This window comes from Panthera uncia, chromosome F1, assembly GCF_023721935.1.
Source record: "Panthera uncia isolate 11264 chromosome F1, Puncia_PCG_1.0, whole genome shotgun sequence".
NCBI lineage: Eukaryota > Metazoa > Chordata > Mammalia > Carnivora > Felidae > Panthera > Panthera uncia.
In genome coordinates this window covers 12,227,932-12,252,921 of record NC_064813.1, presented here as the reverse complement: position 1 = coordinate 12,252,921, position 24,990 = coordinate 12,227,932, and the positions used below count along the sequence as shown (strand labels likewise).

The following is a 24,990-nucleotide window of genomic DNA, read 5'->3' as shown; positions in this document are numbered from 1 at the left end:
AGTCAGTTGCTAATGTGTTCAAATCTCTACATCTTGTTGATTTTCTTTGTATTTGTTCTATTAATTATTCCAAGAGTAATATTATAATATCTGACTATATTTATGGATTTAACTATTTTTCCTGCAGTTCTGTTAGGTTTCGCTCCATGAATTTTAAACTTTTTTTCTTAAGGATGGAAAGATACAAGATTGTCACATCCTCTTGATCCTTACCATTATGAAAATGATCTTCATTATCCCTGCTAATATTCTTTTATCTGAAATCATTTTTCTCTTGTACTAATACAGACACTCCAGCTCTGTTCTGACTAGTGTTAGCATGCTGTATATTTGTCCATCCTTTTAAGATATTTATATCTTTATACTAAACTGTGTTTTTTATACACAGTACATAGTCTAGTCTTGCTTTTATTTATTTATTTTTTATATTTTTCCCTCTTTGTCCTCCTTGTCTGCATTCTTATGGTTGAAGGAGTTTTTTTAACTCTGTTTTATCTCCGTTGTTGGCTTAGCTATAACTCTTTTGTTGGTTGCTTTAAGGTTTATTAAATATATAAATATTTAAATATGTTAAATATTTAAATATATTTATATTATATATCTTTAATTACTCATAAGTTGTCTGCCTCCAAGTATACATATTTAACCTATCAGAAGTTAATTCTGCCTTCAGATAATATTGCACCACTTCATCTGTGGTATGAGAACCATTACTCCTGTTTCTTCCCATCTCAACTTTATGCTATTATAATTAACATTGGTTATATTTATATATTACAAACCCTACAATACATTATTATACAGTTACATATAAATGATTTTGTTTTAAAGATATTTAAATATTCACAAAATAAAGTTACCATTTCCATTGATTTTGTTTTTTTGAGTAGATTCATATGCCTGTCTGGTGTTTCTCTTTCTTCCTGAAAGATTTCCTTTAATATTTCTTGTAAGACAGATTTGATGATGATGAATTATTTTAATTTTTGTGTTTAAAATTCATTTTTTTCCTTTTCTGAAATATTTTTACTTGTTTAGAATTTAAGGGTGACTTTTCTTTTTGTTTAGTAAAGATGTCGTTCTACCATTGACTTGTTTGCATTGTTTTTACTGGTAACTCTTCTGTCATCTTTTTTTCTTTTTTGGTCTGCATATAGAGTTTCTTTTTCTCTAGCTGCTTTCAGATTGTCTCTTTATCATTTGTTTTGACCAGTTTGATTATGATGTGCCTTGGTGTAGTTTTCTTCATGTTTCTTGTTCTTAGGTTCATTGCCCATATTGGAACTGTGGGTGTATAATTTTATCATATTTGGAAAATTATTGGCTAATTATTGGATAATTATTTCCAAAATTATCATATTGGAAAATTATTTCTTCTGGGACTTCAATTACAGGTACATTAGGCCACTTTATTATTTTTTTGTTTATTTTTTTATTTATTTACTTACAGCGTGCCTGAGCAGGGTAGGTGCACAGAGAGGGAGAGAGGGAATCCCAAACAGGCTCGACACTGTCAACGCAGAGCCCAGTGTGGCACTTGATGTCATGAACCATGAGATCATGACCTGAGCCGAAATCAAGAGTCAGATTCTTAACTGACTGAGCTACCCAGACCCCCTGTTAGGCCACTTTATACTTTCTACATAATTCACTGATAATCTTTACATTTTTGCTGTGTTTTTTTTTCCTTTTTTAAATTTGGAAAGTTTCTGTGGCTATGTCTTCAATTTTATTAATCTTTTCTAATCTCTAAATTACTATCCCACTTAGTATATGATCTCAGTCATTAGAGTGCCCATTGCTAGAAGTTGATTTGAATCTTTTTTATAGCCTCCATGTCTCTACCTAAGTTTCAGAACATCTTGAAAATGGTTGTCTGTTAATGTTTCTATCTGAATATTCTAACCTTGGTGTCAATTCCAGGACAGTTTCAGTTAGCTGAGTTTTCTTCTCCTTACAGGTTTTATTTTCCTGCTTTTGTAAATGGCTTTTAATTTTTGATTGAATTCCTGAGAGTATGAAATTTACATTGTTTGGTGTTGGATATTTTTTTATTCCTATAAATATTTTTGAACTTTCTGCTGGGACATAGTTAAATTACTTGGAAGCAGTTTGATTCTTTTGGATGTTTCTATTATGATTTGGTAGCATGGATATAGCAGCATTTAGTCTAAAGATTATGATTTCCTACTTTCAGGGCAAAACCCTTCTGAGTACTTTACCTAATGCCACATGAATTATGAAGTTTCTACTATGGCTGGGAGAAACAAGCATTATTTCCAGCCTTGCCTGTTCACCATGTACTTTGTCTTCCAATTCTGTTACTTTGTTTGGCTTCCAGCCTCAGATTCCTAACTCACGTGGCTAGTTAGAACACAAGGTAGTTCTCCACAGAACTCCAGAATTCTCTGTGTGTACAGCTTTCTCCTCTCTGGTACTCTTTTCTGTGAACTCTAGCCACTTTGGCTTCCCTGGTCTCTTGGTTCCATCTCTTCAACCCTGGGTGTCTTTTGGGTTTGGCCAGGATTTTCCCTCTCTGTGTCATGTCTTAGAGACTCTCAAGGCAGTATTCTGGGGCAATCATAGAGCCATCTCATTTATTTCTTATCTGTTGGGTCACTGTCCTTCATTACCTGATGTTCATTGCTGTGAAAACCTTTATTTTGTATATTTTAATCTGGTGGTGGTTGTGGTTGTTACTGTTTCAGGTAAGGGTTTAAATCTGGTGCCGGTTATTCTGTCATACTAATTTCCTAGAGCTGCCAAAACAAAGTATCACAAACTGGCTCATTTAATAAAACAACAGAAATTTATGCTGTCATAGTTTCTGCAGGTTAGAAAGCCAAAATCAAGGTGTTAGCAGGACCGTGTTCTCCCTGAAGGCTCCATAGAAGAATCCTTCTTTGGCTCTTCCTAGCTTTTGGTAGCTTCCCATAATCCTTGGTGTTTCTTGGCTTATGGCTGCATCGCTCCATTCTGTGCCCCCATCTTCACATGGCTGCCCTCCCATTGTAGCCGTGTCCTCTACCATTCTTACAAGGACATAAGTCGTTGGATTCAAGGTCCACCCTGACCCAATATGACCTCATCTTAACTAATTACTTCTGCAAAGACCCATTTCCAAATAGGGTCAAATTCTGATGTTCTATGGGACATGAATTTTGGAAGAACACTATTTAACCCATTATATCTCTTTTGGTTGCAAGCAGAATTCTACTATTTGCTTTTTCAACACAATTTCATTAAAAAAATTTTTTTTTAGAGAAATCGATTCATTGAGTGCTAAAACACTGTTTAAATCAGAGAGTATACAATACAAATTTTTTAAGTTCCAGTTTTTTAAGTGTATTTCTTGGTTTGTTGTCATGAATATTAGGAGAACAGAACTAAAATACATCAAAGATAGTCACACACATCCCACAATGTTTACAGGGAATACCTTCTGTCTTTCCATGGAAAGACATCATGGAAAACAGGGTCAGAATGATCCTGTAGAAACTTCCTAATGAAAACAACCCAGTCAGCTTATCTTAAAGTTGAGCATGGCTGCCACAGAACCCCATCCAGGGCTCCCGTGCTTCCTTTGCTGCTCCAAAGATACTGTGCCAATTGGGCAATGCTTGTGTGCAGCCAACATATGGGACGCAAAAAGTCCAAGGTCCCTAGAACAGGACTAGGTCCTGGGGACACTCCCCTCCCTCCCAGATCCATCTGAAAGATACTTTAGATTTCAACACAACTTTAAAACGTTTTAATAGTACCTTGCATGGAGAGTCAGCATGATGCCGTAGTGTAAATACGTGAGCTTTGGATTCAGATAGGCTTGAATTTTAATTTAGCTCTATCACTTTCTTACTGTGTGGCTAAGGTAAGTTATTTAACTTCTCTGAACCTGGGACTGCCTGTCTGTAAAATTTATAATACTTCTTTTCCCACAAAATTTTCTTAGAGATAAAATGGTTTGCTGTTTATATATCAACTAGTACAGTGCCTGCTATACAGTAGCCTTAATTAGTATGAATTCCCTTTACATCTCCAGTATTTGTTAAATAAATTACATATTTACAACTATTGCATATATTTCTTATTTTCGTAAAGATATAGAGATGGTTTATAAGAACACATGAAATGCTGTAAAGTAATGAGTGAACCAAGGCCATAGTACTATGTTGATCGTAATAGCCTAAAAATTCTGACAAACCTTTCAAGTCTTAACTCTGAAGCTTCCTGTCAGTCAAGGCAAAATGGAAAATATTGTGTGTTACAAATTCTCACTGTCAAAAGGGATGAATCATAGGAGTTTCTTAGGAGAACCTAAACATTTTTATTACAGTATCTAAAAGAAATTTTACTTAGAATTAGTAAACAGTGCCTTAACTTTGTCTAGTGTCACAACTGTGTTACTGAATTTAATATGACCATTATCTATAGTAACGATCAGAAAATCAGTTTGAGTATGAAAAATAGATTTTAGTATCCTCACACTTAGCTCTAGCTCTATTAGATGTTTTGGATTATAGTTCTTTCTGTTATTATTAATGAGCATACACTTTTATATTAGTTTCAGGTGTGCAATATAGTGACACTATCCACACAGTATTTCCATACATCACCCTGTGCTCATCACAGGTGCACTCCTTAATCCCCATCACCTATTTTACCTGTCTCCCCCTCCCCTCTGGTAACCATCAGTTCGTTCTTGGATTATAGTTCTTTTTAACGTAGCAGCTCCTAGTTGTTGAAGTTTTACCTTGTTTTCTACATGTATAAAATTATTTTTCCATCTACCTGTCTTATTATTTATTAACATATACCTTTAATGCCATTTGCTTACAATTAAGCTCTAAGCTCCGAGAAGGTAGGAATCATTATCTTGTTTTGGTTAGTGCCCTTCTCAGGATCATAAGAAAATGATTTTGTGTGTGTGTGTATGTATATAGTTTTAATTTTTATAACATATGTATTTCTCAGTAATAACAAATGTTTTCTAATGAGCCAACTAATAATAAATTAACAATTTGTAAATATAATCTTCTTAGAACTACATCTGTTACTATGCTGAGTAGAAATGATTTATTAAATTGTTGATTCAGTATGCCAGTCATTTTACACTCACCTGTTTTACTCTTTTAGTTGCTCTTTATCTGCTTCTGAATCTTGCTGAGGATACACGTACAGAACTGAAGATGAGGAACAAGAACATAGTTCACATGCTGGTGAAGGCTCTTGATCGGGACAATTTTGAGCTACTTATTCTAGTTGTGTCATTCTTGAAGAAACTCAGCATTTTTATGGAGAATAAAAATGATATGGTAACTTACATTTAAATAGTCCATGTTCACCATTTTCAAGTTAGAAATATTTTGATAAGAAATAAACACTGAGATTATTCTGAATGAAAATTTTACAATGGCAGGAACTGTCTTAAATGGCTTCATTAGGAAGTATATTCCTTATTAGTTCATACTACACTAAATTGAAACTATCGGAATAAAAAATGGTTCCTAATATAGTGTATAGGGTGAGTCTTTCCATATTAAACATAATACGTAGAAAGTAATTTAAACTTAGCATTGTCCTTCAGAAGCATCTGGTTTGTTATTTTCCTTTAAATTATTTTTTTCTCCCGCATTTCTGAGAATGGTGTGCGGAATTGCAATCTAGCCCAGTCTTTCCTTTTTCACCTACCATCCCAGGTGGTGGCCACAACTTGTTGATTCTACTTAAGTGTCTCTTGAAGCTGTACCTCCTTTTTATTCTCAGTGCTGTCGTATTAGTTCATGCCATCTTTATTTACACCCTCTTCCTTTCTTGTTGAATGTTAGAGTAGGCTTCTACTTGCCATCTTATATTGTGTTGATGGGTGATCTTTCAGAAATTCAAGTTGATTATATAGTATTTCCCCTTCTGAAAAGTATACACAATTCAGAAATAATGTAAAGGTAGAGTAGAAATTATCTGCTTTTTTCCCACATCATTAAAAAAGCTTTGTAAGCACAGTGTTACACTGTATAGATATTACATTAACCAGAACTTGTTTTCAGATATTTAAGTTGTTCATAATTATAGCTATTTTAAAAAACACTTGAGTGGACACATTTGTACATGCATCATTGTCTATATTTCTGATTAATTTCTTAGGATAGATTCCTAGATGTGGAGTCATTAGATCATTGGCCTTAACTGTATTGAGGACCATTTTAGAAGTATATGCCAATACAAGTCATTATATGACTGTGTATTATTGGTATAAGTAGATTCTCTTTCAGATAGTCTAAATATATAGTATTTCTGCCTGTTTTTTCCTTCTTTTGAAGTTAAAAAGTACTTCTTTAGGAAGTACCTTATGCTTATTGAATGGCACAGCATGCTCTTTGAAAACCTGAGACTGATACATCAGATTTAATAAGTGCCTTGAATTCTGATACTTGAAATACATGAAATTTTATTTTAACCACAGATATTTAGTATCTGTCATTTTCATCATTAGTATATAATTATTGATGATCACTGTATGCCTGATATTAAGAGTGAATTTACTTAGATTAATAAAAAATATGTTTTTTGTTTTCATTGATATTATTTTAAAGAAGAATATGATGAGATGGTGATATATATACTCTTGAGTAGAGTGTAGGTAAATAATTGCTTTCTCTTGCTACAAGTTGAAATAATTCTTCCATTTTTGTGTTTAGATTAAGTTCACCTTTAGTACGTTTGCAAAATTCAAATTAATTTGCCATCAGCACGTATCTACTACATTTTGGTTAGATTTGTATTTAGGAAATAAACTTCTTATGTGTTCATTCTATCAAAAGTGATCTCAAAATTATTATTAAAAATAATTTTCTGGTAAGGTCATAGATTTGGAAGATACCATATAAATTGTCTCATCAAATCTCACTTTTTATTGAGGAGGAAAAACTGAGGTTCAGAAAAGGTCATTTATCCAAGGTCATAAAAATGATGCAATTAGCCAGATTTTTACCATAGATGACATGCATTTCATCTTTCACTGTGGAAGAAGTACATTTTATTTAAAGGCATTGGTAGAATCAGGATTTTCAGAGCTCGACTAGACCTTACATCTATGTCTAGATCTAGCTAATTTTGCAGATAAATTAGCAGAAAATCAGAGAGGTTAAGGAATTTGCTCAAAGAAACGCCTCTGGGTATTTGGCTTCCTACTCTTTCTCTCTGCTCCCAGGGCAAAACAAAACAAAAAATCTTTATGTTTTTTAAAAAGATATTTTTGGCAAAGATTAAGTATCAGCAACTTTTAAATGTTGGCCTCTAGGAACACTGGAAAAGAATTGGCTGAAATAAATTTGCTGATAGATTGTTAATAAACTGTCACTTTATATAAAACATTTAGTAAAAGTACTAATTAATTATAAATTCCATTTTATAGACATAGATTTGAAAGGGCATTGCATGTTGAGATAATTATTAAATTTAGCTTGTGGGATTGGGCTTTTATCAATCAAAAACACATGATTAGAAGGCTATGTCTAGTGTTTAACCATCTGATTGGACCACATGGTACATGCTTCACATTCCATTCTTTGCAATGGAAATGCAAATTAATTTTTTAAAACTCTCATTACTTTATTAGGTTTGCTATAACAACCATTGTGTAATGTTCTTATTTCAAAAGAAATATATTAACTTGATTTAATTAGTAACAGATGAAGCCTGTGGCAATTTTATTTAAAAGGGGTGGAGAGGAGGAATTGTTGCTCTATTTTTGAGGATGTATTATTTGTCTAAATAAAGTGTTCATTTTACTGTTGATGTGAACTAATACTGACCTTTTTAGGGTTAATATATTTTAAAGGAAATTTAATTTACTTAAAAAAGTCTTTCAATTAATGATTTAAATTGACTTGGCCTATTTACTAAATAAATACAACAAAAAGGGAATAAGAAATATTAGAATATGATTTTAATAGGAACAAGAGAAAGGGTATATTTTCCTTAGATTTCTTATTTTCTTACTAAGTTTGAGAGGTTTTTTAAAATATTTTTAAATTTTGAATAGGTCTTTTAACAGTTATTATGTTTTGTAAGTATTTTCTCCTTTTCTATGACTTGTCTTTTCATAAAGCAGAAGGTTTTGTTATGAAGTCCAGTATATCAAAAAGTGTTTTTAATAGATTGCATTTTGGTGTTGTACCTAAGAAATATTTGCTTAACTCAAGATCCCAAAAAGTTTTCCCCATTTTCTCTGAGAAATTTTGTAAGATTTGTGTTATTTTTGTTTTAGTTTAGGATATCCATTTTTAGTTAATTTTATATGTGGTACAAGGTATGGATCAAGATACATGTTTGAATATAGATGTCCAGTTGTTCCAGCCCCATTTGTTGAAAAACCTGTCCTTTCTCCACATAATTGTCTTTGCAATTGCTTTTGTACTTCTGTTGAAAATCAATTGGCTATCTATGTGTGGTTTTATTTTTGTACTCTCTCGTATTTAATTTATCTACCTGTCTGTGCTTTCACTGATATATCTTTGTCTTTATTACTGTAGCTTTATAGTAAGTCTTAAAATCAGATAGTATAAGCCCTCAAATGTTATTATTCTCTTTCAAATTATTCTGGCTATTTCATATTGTTTACCTTTCTATATACATTTAGAATCAACTAGTCTATTTCTTAAAAAAATAAAAATAAAAAATCCTGGAATCTTGACTGGGATTGCATTAACTCTATCGGCAGGATTCAATATATTAACCATAGTGGATTTTCCTCCATGAGTATGGTATAGCTCTCCATTTATTTAGAAACTTCTTGATCTCTTCCATCATTTTATGGCTTTTAGCACATATATTTTGCACATATTTTGTTAGATTTATACCTAAGTGTTTTGGCATTGGAAATAATAGGGGTTTTTTTGTTTTGTTTTTTATTTTAGGGAGAGAGAGCATAAGCGGGAGACAGGGGCAGAGGGAGAGAGAGAATCTTAAGTAGGCTTTATGCTGAGTGTGGAGCCTGACATAGGGCTCAATCCCATGATCCCAGGATCATGACCCGAGCTGAAATCAAGAGTCAGACAACTCAATGACTGAGCCACACAGGCACCCAGCTATAGTAGTTTTTAAAAAAATAAATGGTTTCCTGTTATTGACAGATAGCATACAGAAGTTACATTTGACTTTTGTAAATTTTCCTCGTGTCCTATGACCTTGCTGAGTTCAGCTTTTTAATTATAATGGCTCTTTGTAGATTCTTGGAGATTTGCTAAGTAGACAATTATGTTATCTATAAACAAATTTTTATTTCTTTAATTCTAATCTGCATGTCCTTTGTTTCTCTTTCTTTCTTTCTTTCTTTCTTTCTTTCTTTCTTTCTTTCTTTCTTTCTTTCTCTTATTGTACTGGTTAGGTCCTCTAGTATGATGTTAAAAAGGAATGCTGTAAGTGGATACCCCTTTCTTTTTACTGATCTTAGGCAGAAAGCAATTCTTTTACTATTAAATATGATATTAAGTAGGTTTTTTTGTAGATACTGTATCAGTTTACTTAAGTTCTATTCTATTTCTGGTTTGCTGAGACTTTATCAGGAATGGATGTTGGATTTTGTTCAGTGTCTTTTCTACATCAGTTGAGATGATCACATGGTTTTTCTTCTTTAGACTGTTGATACAGTGAATTGTGTTAATTGACTTTAGATAGAGCCAGTCTTGCATTCCGAGGAGAAACACCACTTGGTCACGATATATTATCTTTTTATATATTGTTAGATTTGATTAGGTATATATTGTTGAGGATTTTTGTATATGTGTTTATGAGGGAATACTAGTTTATAGTTTTCTTATGATGACTTGGTCTGGTTTTGCTATTAGAATAACAGTGTTCTTATAGAATGAGTTGGGGGAGCATTCTGTTTTTAATTTTTCTGGAAGGGTTGGTGTAGAATTGGTATCATTTCAATCTAAATATTTAAAAAAACAATGTTATTTATTTCTTTTTGAGTGGTAGCTTTGTAGTTTTAATCTTTCAAGGAATGTATCCATTTCATCTATGTTGTCAAATGTATGGGCAAACAAGTTTTTGTACTTTTTCCTTCTTACGTTTTTAAAGTCCAAAGGTGTGAAGTGATTATTCCTCATATCATTACTGATATTGGTGATTTGTTTCTTTTCTCTTTCTCTGTCTCTTTTTTTGTAAGTTAGTGGTTTGTCAATATTATTGATATTTTCAGATAGCCAGCTTTTGGGTTGATTTGGGGAATATATTTTCACTGAATTGAAAATTCTAGGTTGACATACTTTATAAATATCACTTCATTATTTTCTGGCTTTCATAGTTTTTGACATGAAGTGTGAGGTAATTCTTATCTTTTGTCTTCTATATGTAATGAGTCTTTTATTTTCTACCTGCCTCCAAGATTTTATCTTTGCTTTTCAACAGTTTGAACATATATCTCTCTAGGCACGTGTGTGTGTGTGTGTGTGTGTGTGTGTGTGTGTGTGTGTGTGTGTTGTATTCTACTTGGGATTCTCTGAGCTTGTATGTGTGGTTTGATTCTTTCCTTGTTTTTAGAAAATCCTTGGCCATTATCTCTTCAAGTATTGCTTCTGTCCCTTTCTGTGTCTCTTCTGCCAGATTTCAGTTATACCTGTTAATCCATATGATATTGTCTCATGGCCTTTTGATACTGTGTTGTTGTTTTATTCTTTTTATTTTTAAAATTAAAAAAACATTTAGTTCAATTTGGAAGATTTCTATTAATCTACCTCCAGGCTTACTTATTCTGTCATTAGCTATATCACATCTGCTTTTGAGCCCATGAAGGTTTTCTTCATCTCTGTATTGTGTGTGTATGTGTGTGTGTATTTAACATTTCCATTTAATTCTTTTAGTATCTTTTTCTTCAAAATTCTCTGTTCATTCATGTTACCCATTTTTTTCCAGTAGAGCCTTTAACATATTAATCATGTTAAATTATTACTAAATAATAATTCTCTGATATGATTTTAAATTCTCTGATAATTATACAGGTCATATCTAAGTCTGGTTCTATTCACTGCCTTCAGTGGGATATTTTCTTGCTCTTCATGTATCATAATTTTTTATTGAAACCTAGATACCATGTTTTGATTAGTACAGATTGAGATAAATATTATTTATGTCTGGAAATAGGCAGACTTTATTTTCTAAGCCTTTAGTCATTCTTGTCAGGAGTTACCTTCCACGTCTTATGGGCTCATACCCACGTAGCATTATGTTGTCTTTGGTACGGGGTATTGGTTGCCAGAGGGTTTTTCTCAGTGTTCATGTTCCACCCTCCACTTCAGACTTTCCCGGTGTGTCTGTGCCTCAAAGAGGACCTCTCACTTCATTTTAACACTCTCTCAGCAATGTACTGCTATTACTTGTTACTTGGCTTTTGCTAATATGGTGCCGGGTTCAGAGAGGGGGAAAGAGGAGATTTTTTTGTTGTTCTGATTTAGCCTTCAGGCAGTCTTAGGCTGGTCCCATGTCCATAGTTATACTTGTCAGCAGTGGGGCTTCCGCAGTCATCCCGTCAACACCTTTCCTCTGGAAACAGAGGAACGGAAAAGAACAGAAAAGAACCGTTTCTTTCCCCCAGCTGCTGTGGGTCTTTACCTGTGTTTTGGATGTGACAGGTTTTGTCGTATTTACCCAAGAAGCTTAATTAAGTCTTTTGTTTTTTAGGGGAAATAGGAGGAAAAGATCTGGGCAGCATTTTATGCCTCTTCCCTAATGGCAGCCGTTCCCCTCCCTGAGGCCCCCTCGACTAAGGGGGAAGTTTTCTTCCATGTCCTGTTCTGTCCCCAGTTTTTCTTGTGACCTTCCGATCAGGTCCCAGAAAAGACCTTGCGAGTGGTTGCAAACACCCTGAGCATCTGCAGCGTCACATTTCTATAGTCAGGCTTCTTCACAATTTATTTAAAATCTTCCATGCAGTCTTCTCTCCCAGTTCTGTGGCAACTCTGGTTTTTTCCAGTGAACCACCCTGTGTATATAAACCAGCGCTCATGGCCCTTCTCTCCTTCAGGGTACCTACCTTCCTTATATTTCAGGCCAGTTGATTTCCTTGGAACCTCAGCTCTTTGATGTTTTGTTTTGTTTTGTTTTTTAAATGTTTATTTATTTTTGAGACAGAGAGAGACAGAGCATGAATGGGGGAGGGTCAGAGAGAGGGAGACACAGAATCTGAAACAGGCTCCAGGCTCTGAGCTGTCAGCACAGAGCCCGATGCGGGGCTGGAACTCATGGACCGTGAGATCATGACCTGAGCCGGTCGGATGCTTAACCGACTGAACCACCCAGGCGCCCCAATGTTTTTTGTTTTTTTTTTAAGTTATGATTTTATATCTGGAATTTTCTTCCAGTTAGGGTGGGAACCACATCTTGTCCAGATTTTTATATCCTAAAAGTAAGTTTGAAGTTCTGCCTTTTCTTTTTCTTTTTCAGAAGACGGGATATACTTTTTATTCACTTTTATATCTCCCACCCTGTCCAGCACAGGGCCAGACACATAGCTCTGCCTATTTTTCTTAATCACTATGCCTCTACTTGACTACTTCCATAGCATTTTAATTAATCTCCCTGTTTCTATTCTTGCCTCCTTCCAATACATTTTCCACTTTGTAATCAGAAGGATAGTTTTTAAAGAGTTCCTTGAATGCTGAATCTTCCATATCACCCCAAGGCCTTTGCACATGCTATTTTTTTTTCCACCTAGGCCACTCTTTCCTCTGCCTCTTCAGTTACCTTTAGATAACTTCTGTTCATCCAGGAGATTATTTTTCCTTAGAGAAGCCTTCTTTGATAACTCTTCACATTGAGATTATATCAGATCCACTCATATTTTTTCATGGTACTGGCTTTTGTTTAAATCTTAAGTAACTGTATAATAATTTCTTTATTTCACTCCTAGAATATAAGCTCCATGAAGACAGGTATCATTTCTCCCTTGTTCACCAATACATAACTGGGACTTAAGAAATATTTGTTAAATGAATAAATGAAGCTTAAAAAGTTGTTATTTACTGTAATCAGTGAAGCTAGTGATAGAATTATGGTTCTGTATAAATTTGACAAATCTTTTTCACTGGCCTCTATGGAAATTGTAGGAAGGTAACAAAATATTTACCTGGCCTACTCAGAAGATTAAACTAGGAGAAAGGGAGAACCAAAATTAGAGTCTTTGGAGATGGATTTGTACTTTTTAATGAAGAGCTCTAGATATGATTACAGTGTGGCTGTGGAGTGAAGATAGAGGTCTGAAGGAAAAATCATTGTTGGTTTGTCAATTTAGTATTTTTTAAGAAAACCAGCGTTCACCGCTTAGCATGGAATGAGAGGGAAAAAGGTATATTGAGGGCTCAGTTAGCAATGTGACTTTTATGAGGTCAATGAAAGATTGCAATAAAGGTATGGCAAGGCAAATAAATGCTTTAGTTTTCTAATACAAGAAAAGTAGAGCAACATTACTCATAAGTCTTTCGGTAATGATCGAAGAAACATGTAATGTTTCTCTCCTTTTTAGCCATTGCTTTGTGACAGAGGTGTGAGATATTTTTATAACCAACTTGTTCTGATTGCTACCTTAAGAAAAGTGAATATTGGGGCGCCTGGGTGGCTCAGTCGGTTAAGCGGCCGACTTCAGCTCAGGTCATGATCTCGCGGTCCATGGGTTCGAGCCCCGCATCGGGCTCTGTGCTGACAGCTCAGAGCCTGGAGCTTGTTTCAGATTCTGTGTCTCCCTCTTTCTCTGACCCTCCCCTGTTCATGCTCTCTGTCTCAAAAATAAATAAATGTTAAAAAAAAAATTTAAAAAGAAAAGTGAATATGGGCATTATGTTACCAAAAAAGTTCTGTCTTCTATGAGTTCTCACTGTAAAGCAGGCTTCTCTCGAAACGGTTTTATGATCACCTAGATTGAGGGTGAGCAAACTTCTGTAAATGGCCAGGTAGTCGATATTTTAGTCCTCGTTTGATGTATTTATTTTTGGTTCATGTGGTCTCTGTTGCAGCTTCTCCTCTCTGCTGTTGTAGCATGATAGCAGTCATAGTCTGTAAACAAATGAGTGTGAGTGCGCTCTAATAAAACTTTATTTACGGAGACTGAAATTTGAATTCTAAACATTTTCATGTGTCATGACATATTATTCATTTGATTTATGTTCAACCATTTAAAAATCTAAAAGTCAAAACCATTTTTAGCTCTTTAGCTAGTTTAGCAAACTAGCCATAGTTTGCTGACCCCAACCTGGAGTTTCCACTGTTACTCGTAGACCAGCTTCTCTCCTGAGGTTTTGTTTGTTGTTTTTTGTTTTTTTTTTTAAGGTTTATTTGTTTTTGAGAGAGAGAGCGCAAGTGGGAGAGCGGCAGAGAGGGAGGGGGACAGAGGATCCTAAGCAGGCTCCCCGCTGACGGCAGCAAGCCGGACATCGTGGGTCTGAACTCCCAAACCGCAAGATCATGACCTGAGCAGAAGTTGGAAGCTCAAACTACTGAGCCACCCAAGTGCCCCTTCTCTCCTGAGTTTTATAAGATTTTCAAATATCAGATGACTACCAGGTCAAATTAAACATGACAAAAATAAATTTTTTTTTTGTCCTCTTTGTCCTATACCCGCTTTTCAGTTTACAGATCTTAGTTAATGAACCCACATTCTCCTTATTGACTGTGCAGAAAAGGGCTTGGGATTGCTCTCCTTAGATAGGCCTTCGCACGGGGGTGACCCGTGGCTGGCATCTGGGAACTTGGATTTCAGGCGTGTTTCCACTGTTCCCTAACTGATAAGGGTTGTTTACTGTGCCTAAACTGTTTGCACAAGCAATGTGGTTTTTGCTAAACACCTGCTTTCCTTCTGGGAGTCTAGAATTTTAGTTTGTGCTGGCATAGGGTTCCTGTGTGACCAGCCCCCAATAAAAACCTTGGGCACTGAGTTTTAGCCTCATTTCAATATTGAAGCACATCCTGGATGACTGTGTGGGGAGAGGATTCTAGGAAATTTACACCTCTGGACTTTGCCTCCATGTGCCTTTTCCCTTTTATGATTTTGCTTTGCCTCCTTTCATAATAACAAATGACAGTCATGAAGGTGACTGCATGCTGAGTCCTGTGAGTCCTTCAGCAAATTACTGAACGTTGGGGTACTCTTGGGGACCCCCATCACATTGACCAGGACACAAACCTGAAAGTCATCTTCAGTGCTTCTACTTCACTTCTCATTCAGATGCTTTGACCATATCGCCTAAACATCTCTCAAATTATTTCCTCTTCAATCTCGTTGTCCTTTCTTTGATTCAGACTCCAATCACCTCTCACTTGTCTACTGCAAGATATTCTTAAGTGCCTGCTTTCGATCTCTACCTATTGCAGACTATCCTTATATGATGTCCCTTACTCATTTGTTTGTGTCCTATTCTGTGTATGCATATGTGTGTGTATGTATGTATGTATGTATGTATTTATATATTGATCTTTATGCTACTAGTCTGACCACATCACCCTCTGGACTTAAAATCATTCAAAGCATTCTTCTTAGCACTAAAAGTTTTTTGTGATTTGTTCAACATCTATTTAATAGGCTCCTGCCATTCCCCAACTTATATTTTATACTATGTCCATACCAAAGCACTTGCAGTGCCCCAAATAAGCTATTTTATGCCTAAGTGTCTAGCCACTAGCTTTTCTACCTGGATCTCCATTGCCTTTCTTTTTTTTTTTTTTTTTTTTCAACGTTTTTTATTTATTTTTTTTGGGACAGAGAGAGACAGAGCATGAACGGGGGAGGGGCAGAGAGAGAGGGAGACACAGAATCGGAAACAGGCTCCAGGCTCCGAGCCATCAGCCCAGAGCCTGACGCGGGGCTCGAACTCACGGACCGCGAGATCGTGACCTGGCTGAAGTCGGACGCTTAACGGACTGCGCCACCCAGGCGCCCCTCCATTGCCTTTCTTAACCAGAGAGTAAATTATTAGACAGTTTTAAAAACTTTATTCCTAATTTGAAGTCTTTTCTACTCTTCTAGATAGCTTGGTATTCTTTCCATGTTGCTTCAAGAAGACTTCATGCATTCCATTTTTATTACATTGGTTTTTGTTTTTGTTTGTTTCTTTAGAAACAGCGTGTGCACATGTACTTACAAGAGGGGGAGGTACAGAGAGAGAGAGGGAGAAAGAGAATCTCAAGCAGGCTTTATGCCCAGCGCGGAGCCTGACTGGGGCTTGTCTCACGACCCTGAGATCATGACCTGAGCCAAGGTCAAGAGTCAGACGCTTAAGCAACTAAAGCCACCCAGGCACCCCTATATTACATTGTATTTTAATTATTTGTTCTATTTGTCTGCTCTGTTTTTAGACTGTGGAATCCTTAAAGGCTAAGACATGATCTTGTTTGATCTAGCACAGGGCCTGGCACTTTGTAGGTGGCATTCAAGAATGTGTTTTCAAAGTCTCAGTGTCATTTGGCTTCCAGTTGACACTATTAAGTGAAGGAAGGATGGGATAATGTAGAAATATGTGTTTTCTCCTCAAAAGTTTGATTTTACAAAAGTTTATAGATTAAAATGAGTAAACAGATTAACACGTAATTATAAAATAGATCTACCTAAGGGTAAAAAAATAATTATTTGTAATCTTTTTTGTCGTATTGTACAACTGAACCTCACTGCATTTGTATTATTGTATTACATAGGTGGAAATGGATATTGTTGAAAAACTGGTAAAAATGATACCCTGTGAACATGAAGATCTGCTGAATATCACCCTACGACTTTTACTCAACTTATCCTTTGACACGGGACTGAGGAATAAGATGGTACAAGTTGGACTGCTTCCCAAACTCACTGCACTCCTAGGTATGTCTTTTAAAATCTAATGATGGGGTTGCTTGGAATTTCCAACACCACTGGAAAATTGAGCTCTGTGTTGAAGTCTGCTGAGCAAAAATCATTCTGTATATGTTCTTTGATTGGGAACTCAGTACTAAAGATAAGCAGAATGAATGAAAAATGATGTGAGCCAGGATTTCCATGGTGCTATAGAATGAAGGAATAGAAACTTTTAACTCTGACTTCATTTGCCCATGTGAAAGTGAAAATATAAAAGTACTACCAAGAAAGCAAGAAGGAAAAATTACTTTCTGTTTAATAGTATTTTTAAAAGCAGGTATCGTTTAATTCTTACATTCTGCCATACTGTTAAAATATTGCTTTTGAATACACAAATTTGTGGAGCCTTTTTGTCATTAAGTTGAAAAGGGCATTTTTTTAATAGCATGGGTTAGAAAATATTGCATTGGCAGATTTAGTTAATAATACATTGTTTTCTTTTAACTGTTAGCAAGATAACTATATAGCAAAGATGGATTGAATAATTAACTCTTAATGCTCACACATAAGGCTTCTTGGAAGAGGATTAAAAAGTCCTTTATGATCTGTTCAATGTCTGTCTTCATAGGTACTTGCTACTCCCCAACAGATACTTTATTGTGTTTATACTGCACATATAACATATATTGAACATATATTATACTGAACTATATAGTTCTCTAAACAAGCTCTTTATACCTAAGTACTTGTCCACCTGCTTTTTTTCTCTACCTGGAATGCCATTGTGTTTTTTAACCAGAAAGCACAATTCTTACCCATCTTTTAAGACTCCGTTCCTTTGTTCAGCACTGCGGTTTCATTTTTTTTTTTTTTTTTTTTGTAGCTTTATCCTTGTTTTCAAATATTTTTTTAACTGTTAACCACTAGTAGTGTAATAGAAGAGAATGATTTAAAATTAAGTTTATTCTTAGCTGTCTAATATCTATGAATCTAGTCTCTCATTGATATCATTATTTTCTTTATAATACTAGCAATAACATTTATATTGAATGTTTACTGTGCCAGTCATTTTGTTTTGTGCTTTCTTTACATTATCTCGTGGGATCCCTGAGATCTTTACTCACATCTACACAACTGATAAAAGGCACAGCCCACATTCAACCTCAGTTGTGTCTGTTGCCAAAGTTGGATTTCTTAACTACTACATTAAACTACACTGTGTAGTATATTAAGTAGACCATGATTAAGTAGAAAATCCAATTCTCCAACACCCCTTAAAATAAAGGAAGTTTTCAGGAAATTTATTTCTTAATCCTTTTCTCAGAATAGGAAAACCTTTCACCAGTCAGTCCAAGAACATTTGGCCTGTTGACCAGTCCACAAATATTGCATAGGACTTTTATTATACAGTGTAGAAGGAACTCTGTTGAGAAGCACTTTCAAAAATTGCTTTTGTGGAACCAAAGCAATACATTTAACAAGGAAACAGGAAAACTTGAAAAGTAAAATTGATGGCACTTTGAATTTAATTCATGTAATCCTTTATCTAGCATGAATCTAGCAGAATTATGTATCAGATATTTGGTTAGATTCTCAGTGTATGCAGATGAGTAAGTTATATTTCTTGTCCTGAAGGAGTTCATAGGCTATTTGGTTTATTCTGTATTTAGTGACCTACTTTTATGAAACAAATGATTTAAGAGAGATTTGGGGGAAATTACGAACAGGATACGCAGTCTATATTTTATTAACAAATAGTAAATTTTGTGATATGAGATATAGCATTTAATAAAATAATTTCTTTCATCTCTTCTAGAGCTCGATTTCTGGAGTCAGATTGTCTTATTAGAATTATGGCTGTCTTTACTTCTAACTATGTTGTGTTGGGCAAGGTACCCAAACTCTGACCCAGTTTTTGTCCATCTCTAAGATGGGGATAATAATTATAACCAACTTAAAGTTCTTTTGAAGCTTAAATGAGGTATTGTATTACAGAGTGCTTAAAATAGTACTTGACACATAGTATCTTCTTAATAAATATTAGCTATAAATCATTTTTTTTACCATCATCACCATCATCATCATTACTTAAAGTGGACATTCTATAAGTGTTGCTCACTTACCTTGATCTGAATACAAATACCTTCAAATAGGTATTATGTCTTTATTGACAAACTAGGTAGCTTATTTATTTTTACTCTCCTGGGATGTGTGCGGTTTGATTCAATTTCAATTCACTAAAATGTTGAAGATCTACTATGGCAAAACCCAGTGTTAAGCACTATAGGAAAATATTTTTCAATCTATGGATATGTTGAAATTCAAAAGAGAGAATGTTTCCTTACTGGTCCTTCATCGGCAAAATGCCATTTGAGATGCACATTGACTTTAACCAAGGTGATGTTTATAAAGGAAGAAGAATAGAGGCTGTAGGAAGTATTTCAGGTAAAGTGACCAACATTACCTAAGGCATAGATGGTGCTAAGCCAGTGTGAGGAACAATAAGAAGATAGTAGGAGATAACTTTGAAAATAAATGGGGTTTATGTTCTTTTGTGGTATTATGAAGGTTAAGACTATGCTAATGAGTTATACTGAATTTAGCTGATGGTGGGAATCATTGCAGGTTTTTAAACTAGTTGGGTCACAGAGTACTGCTCTAGAGAAATTAATCTGACATTATTCTATTGGATGGACTAGAACTAGAGTCTGCAGAAGAGCATAATAGTCTATTATAACAGCAAGACCAGAAGTACAGAAAACATGGACTAGGAAAGAGGTAGTATGTCAGATGTGAGGCAAAAGAAATACATATTACAGGTAGACTTAATGTGACATGCTTACTTTTTGAATGTAGGTGATGATAGGAAGAATTCATACCCCATGACTGTTAGAAGTCTAGTGCCAGGGACAGAAAAAGAGAAGTGTGAGGGAAGTAGTTTGAGGAAGCTAGCAATAGATTCAGTGTGAGACATTTTGGAGACAAATAGAAACATAGGTCTATAGGTCCGGAGGAGTAAGGGTTAAAAAAGGAACACTTACCTTATAGAAGAAAAGTGGGAAGAGGAAACCACTAAAGGAGACATAACAGCCAGAGAAATGTGTTTATTTTTTGACAAATACATAAAAAGTGTATCAAGTTTAGGCCGTTACTGAGAAGCCATGATAATCTAGAACTCGTCATGCTTCAGAGATGAGGAGGTTTTGAGTAGGAAGAGCAACTGAAAAGTGTTTACCTCGTTTGAGTTATTCTTTCAAAGTGTTGTTACTTCGTTATTTTCTTTGAAATATCATGAATTCCTAAGGCATCGGGTTTTACTACACCAAGGAAAGTAAAAAGCTAGTATTATTCAAATCTTGCATTACATAGGTAGAAGTAGAAGATCTGAAAAATTTCTACCTCTGTTATCTGTAAAAACAGATTAAAAGCAGAATGATTTTGTTGAGATGCTTATGGGTAGCTTACCTTCATAACTTCTTGGCTTACCTTTGTATGGTAAATAAAATAGGTTGATAGTTAAATCCTCACAAGAACAGCCACAAAAATTTTCTGGGAGAACAAATTGAAAAAAATATGGAATGGTGTTGTGATTTGAATAATTGTTAAAAGTGAACAGAAATTTGGGTACAGCTCAACTTTTTTGCCATTTGGGGAATCAGTATACTTTGTAAACTCATGACAACTTTGATCTATCTGAGGACTAATAAGTAGGCTCTAAAATCCTTCCTCTTTAGGTAAAGATTATGTCCCATCTTTTCTTCCCTTTTTGTTCACTGCTCACAAGTTACTGAATTTTCACCTAAGCAATTTCTTTCTTTTCAAATGTTCATGTATCTTTTGCTTAATAACTTTGTTTAGTTCCACCTTTTCATTCTCCACTTACAAGCCATGGAAGCAATGGCAACCATACATAGTAAACAAAAGAGAATATCTACTGATATTCCAGGATCAAGGAAAGGGAGAAGATGTACATATTGAAGAGAAATTAAAATATACTAGAGAACAGTGACTTCAGCTTCTGTAAAATGCTTCAGAATGCCTATAAGTATTTAGAATATACAGGTTACATCTGTTTACGTATCAGACATTCTTATAATTATTTTAAAGACACTGTTGTTTTCTACTTTTTCATTTAAATTATGAGTTAAATAAGCTTCTGTGGGCCTTTTATAAGGTGAGCCTATGGGGAAAAAAAGCATTTCAAATTCCAAATAACTGATTTCAGTATGAGTTTTTAGAACATAACCATTTTGTAAACTTTATAATTGTTTGTATTTATCATCGTCCAAAAATGGCCCTTTTATTCATCACTTCCCACGAAAAACCTGACAACTGTATTAGTGGAAGACAAGGCTATGATTATTAATAAACAACCTTAAGATCCCAGTACGTTAAGACACATCAAAGATTTACTTCTTCCTCGTATTACATATCCATAATAAGTGAGTACCAAGTGTTGGTCCGTGTCACCATCAGAGACCAAGACTAACAGAATCTCGAGAGAAAGAGAAAATGCAGAGTTGTAAACTTCTCTTGAAGACTTCCACTCTGAACTGACAAATATAATTTTTGCTTACACTTGGCACTGATAACAGCAAGTCACATGGCCATGCTGAACTTTAAGGGGTTGGCAAATGTTTGGAAGGACTAGAACTAGAATATTGGTGCGTTAGCAACCTAACAATCCTGAAAGGTATTTTCCAGTTTTTCTGAATTTTCTTTTACTTATTTTTTCAGATTTTTATTTTTATTTTTTAATGTTTATTTTTGAGAGAGAGAGAGAGAGAGAGAGAGAGAGAGAGAGAGAGAGTGGGGGAGGGGCAGCGATAGAGGGAGACACTGAATTCAAAGCAGGCTCCAGGCTCTGAGCTGTCAGCACAGAGCCCGAGGTGGGGCTCGAACTCACGAACTGTGAGATCATGACCTGAGCCAAAGTTGGATACTTAACTGATTGAGCCACCCAGGCGCCCCAGATTTTTATCTTTAAGTAATCTCTATGCACATGTTGAGGCTCGAACTCACAATCCTGAGATCAGGAGTCACATTCTGTGCTGACTGAGCCAGCCAGGCACTTCTGAATTTTATTTTAGCTGAGTTTCCAGGATTACCAGAATCTGTTAAAAAAATACATCCTGAGACATTATAGCAATACTACCATATGTAGTGTATCTAACTACTATAGTACCACAGAGCACGTTAATTAAAAGCTAGAATTCTGGAGCCATACTATATGACTTTGAATATTGGCTTCATCTGTTATTAGCTATGTGATACTGTGTAAATTATTTAACCTATGTGTCCATTTTCTCATCTTCAGTATATAGATAATAATGCATGTTAATAAGGAAAGGTTAAATAAGAGTACAGTGTTAGGAAATTATATAGAATACAAACTATAGATATCCAAGGAATGGGTCTTTCTGATAAGAAAGTTTTCTCAGCTTATAACATTAAGGGTATTTAATCATTTTATATAAAGTTCTTTAAAATTGATTACATGTTTCTTTTCATAAATGTTTTCTTAAATGTACTTTTAATACCATAAAGGTAATTTAAATTTTTATTGAGAAGTATAGTGTGGTGGTTAGTACGATGGGCTTTGGAACCAGAGTACCTGCGTTCACCTGCTATATGAGTTTTTTTAATCATTGAGTCAAGATAATTTATTATACAGGAATGTAAATATTACTGTGCTCAACTATTTCCCCTTACTAAATGGCCTCAATTCCATGTATTTAAATTTTTTATGTACAGGTTTTCTGTTTTCCCCTCTTATTTTTAGCTGTCACTTCTCATTTCTTCTGTTCCAGAAGCAATTCTGTAGCAGCAATTTTCCTCTCTCTAATGATATATTTCTAATCTCTTGTGGTCTTGGAAACTGACAACTGAGCTTATTTGAAGTGTATATTTTGTTAAAAATGAATTCCAAATGAATGCCCAAAGGGTTCTCTTCCCAGTAACACACTCTTCTTAGTAAGGTTTATTGCAGACTTTGTAACATTTCTTTTAACTGTGAAGAAACCTATTTTGCTTGTTCTCTCTGCTGTGTCCAAAGAAATTGCATTGAGTGTATAAATGATTTGCTGATAAGCTATTAATAATAGAATAGTCATTTTTATACTTGTTAATGTATATGTTACTTGTGTGGAAAAATAAATCCTTAACTCCTAACACAATAAACTAAATTTCTCAATTGAGCAATTCAGTGATATATTTAATATCTCTGGTCTTTGGCCACTACAATTATATAGAAATTGTAGTAAGGAAGCATTACACAGAGCATAGACTTTAAAGGGATAGGATATAATTAGTATAGAGCAATGACTTTCAAACATCTTTACCCCAATCTATAGTATAGTTTACACTACAACCTAATACTCACATGTGTATGTGAGATATATATATGAATGTGTATATATCCATATGTGTATATTTATATACATTACATTTTACTTCTTACATCTATTACAGATTTTAACATATGTAATTTTTAAAAATGTTCACAAAGCAGTATTTACCATTTCTGTGTGCAGTGAACTGTATTTTCTATTTATTTTCTGATCATTGTTTATTCTACTTATGACTTATATTAATTTTGTGTTCTGATTGATTTGACATTCATTTGGAAAACATTGAACTATGGGAAAGTGATTAGATTTCTTTCCCATCAAATGTTCAGAAATCTTAATCACTGTCTCTGCTGGATTTTTTGTGTGTTGAACAGTAGATTATCTAAATTCTTCTAGGTTATTCTTGGCAAGCAGTGATGGGAGTGATGCCATGGAATTGAAATTTTTTTTAATGGAAAAAACCTTTTGTAAATCAAGTATTTGAAGAATTTGGGGTACATTTTCTTCTTTGTAATCACGGAGAAGGAATTAAAGAGCATAGAGTAGAACATGAGTGGTCAGGTTGGTTTTTTATTAGAAAGAAACTCAGTTCAGGTTGATAGAGGACTGAATTAAAGAGTTACCTATTTTATGTATAGAAATTGTTTATTTTTTAAAAGATGCAAAAAATGTAAAGCCACTTTTGTAGGGCTACACATGTGGAGAACTTTGCAGAAGTGAATTTTAAGGGATGCTGTTTCAGCTGGAAATGCTATCAGATTTTAAGTAGGTTTTCTTTACTATTATTTGGGGACCCCATAACTGAAAAATCTTTTTATATTTAATGATAGATTATTTTAACTAGAGTACAATGAATCATGAATCTTTCAGGCTCTAATAAAGCTGTGCTATATGAACATTTAATCCCCTTCTCTTGCATCCTGAAACATTTAACTAGTACATTGCGACCCCTGCTGTTGTCAGAATTGCTGAATAACTGAGAAAAAAAATGTAATTGAGGAAGATTTTGTGATTTGACTTACTTTTAAAGGCAGAGACGTTTTGTTATAGCTCATCTGTTTCGCCATGTGAGGCTGAGTGAAATGTTACTCAGTAAAACCAAAAATTATTTAAAAATATTGTCATATAAAGCATTTCTTTAGGGATTTTGAATTTAGCTTTTCTTTTGACATCAGGGACACAAAAAAGGGATTAATAAGGAATTTTAGAAATCATTATTTAAAATTTTCTTTCTCCACTTTTCCTGAAATTGATTTATTTGAATAGTTTTGATCCTTTGCTAGGCATAGAAATTCCCTCAAGGGAATAAACCTTATAAAATGTATAGGTCTCATCCTACGTATATGAATTTTTGCATTTGTTAAAACAAAAATGGACTAGTCACAGCCAGCCTGATGGTTAAAAATGTTTCAAAATTTTTGTTTGGATCCATGAGGACCCTTGTATCTAAGTATCCCTTTGTTTTTTTTAAATGCCACCAAAATTATCCCATTCTTACTTCATTTTTGATAATGTTACTTTCCTAAGATTTCATAAAGGATCCTAAACTTACCTCTGCTTACTATTTCAGTATCAGTTATAAAATCTTTTCAGTGTTATTCATTCCCGTGCTTGACACATAATTTCTTAGGCGTAGAAACTTCATATTACCATCTGGGAGACCTGTCATAGCCGGGGGTTTCCGCAAATGTGATTATATGCAAATTGAATTGGACCTAGAAAGTTTGGCTTTATTTAGCCAATTGTTAGTTCAGTCAGGTTTTTTATGATATAGAGTTAATTTTTTTAAATGTTTAGAGATTTTTGGCTCATCTAAGAATCAAA

General features: G+C 34.4%; 1 protein-coding gene across 4 annotated transcripts in view; it reads left to right on the top strand.

Moving 5' to 3' along the window:
• The window catches only part of KIFAP3 (kinesin associated protein 3), a 353,458-nt gene that overhangs the window by 241,340 nt on the left and 87,128 nt on the right, over nt 1-24,990 (top strand). For all 4 annotated transcript variants that reach the window (XM_049633903.1, XM_049633900.1, XM_049633902.1 and 1 more), the window contains 2 exons: nt 5,134-5,312; nt 16,681-16,843. In XM_049633903.1, the coding sequence (XP_049489860.1) occupies nt 5,134-5,312; nt 16,681-16,843 (342 nt within the window). The remainder of the gene's footprint in view (nt 1-5,133; nt 5,313-16,680; nt 16,844-24,990) is intronic.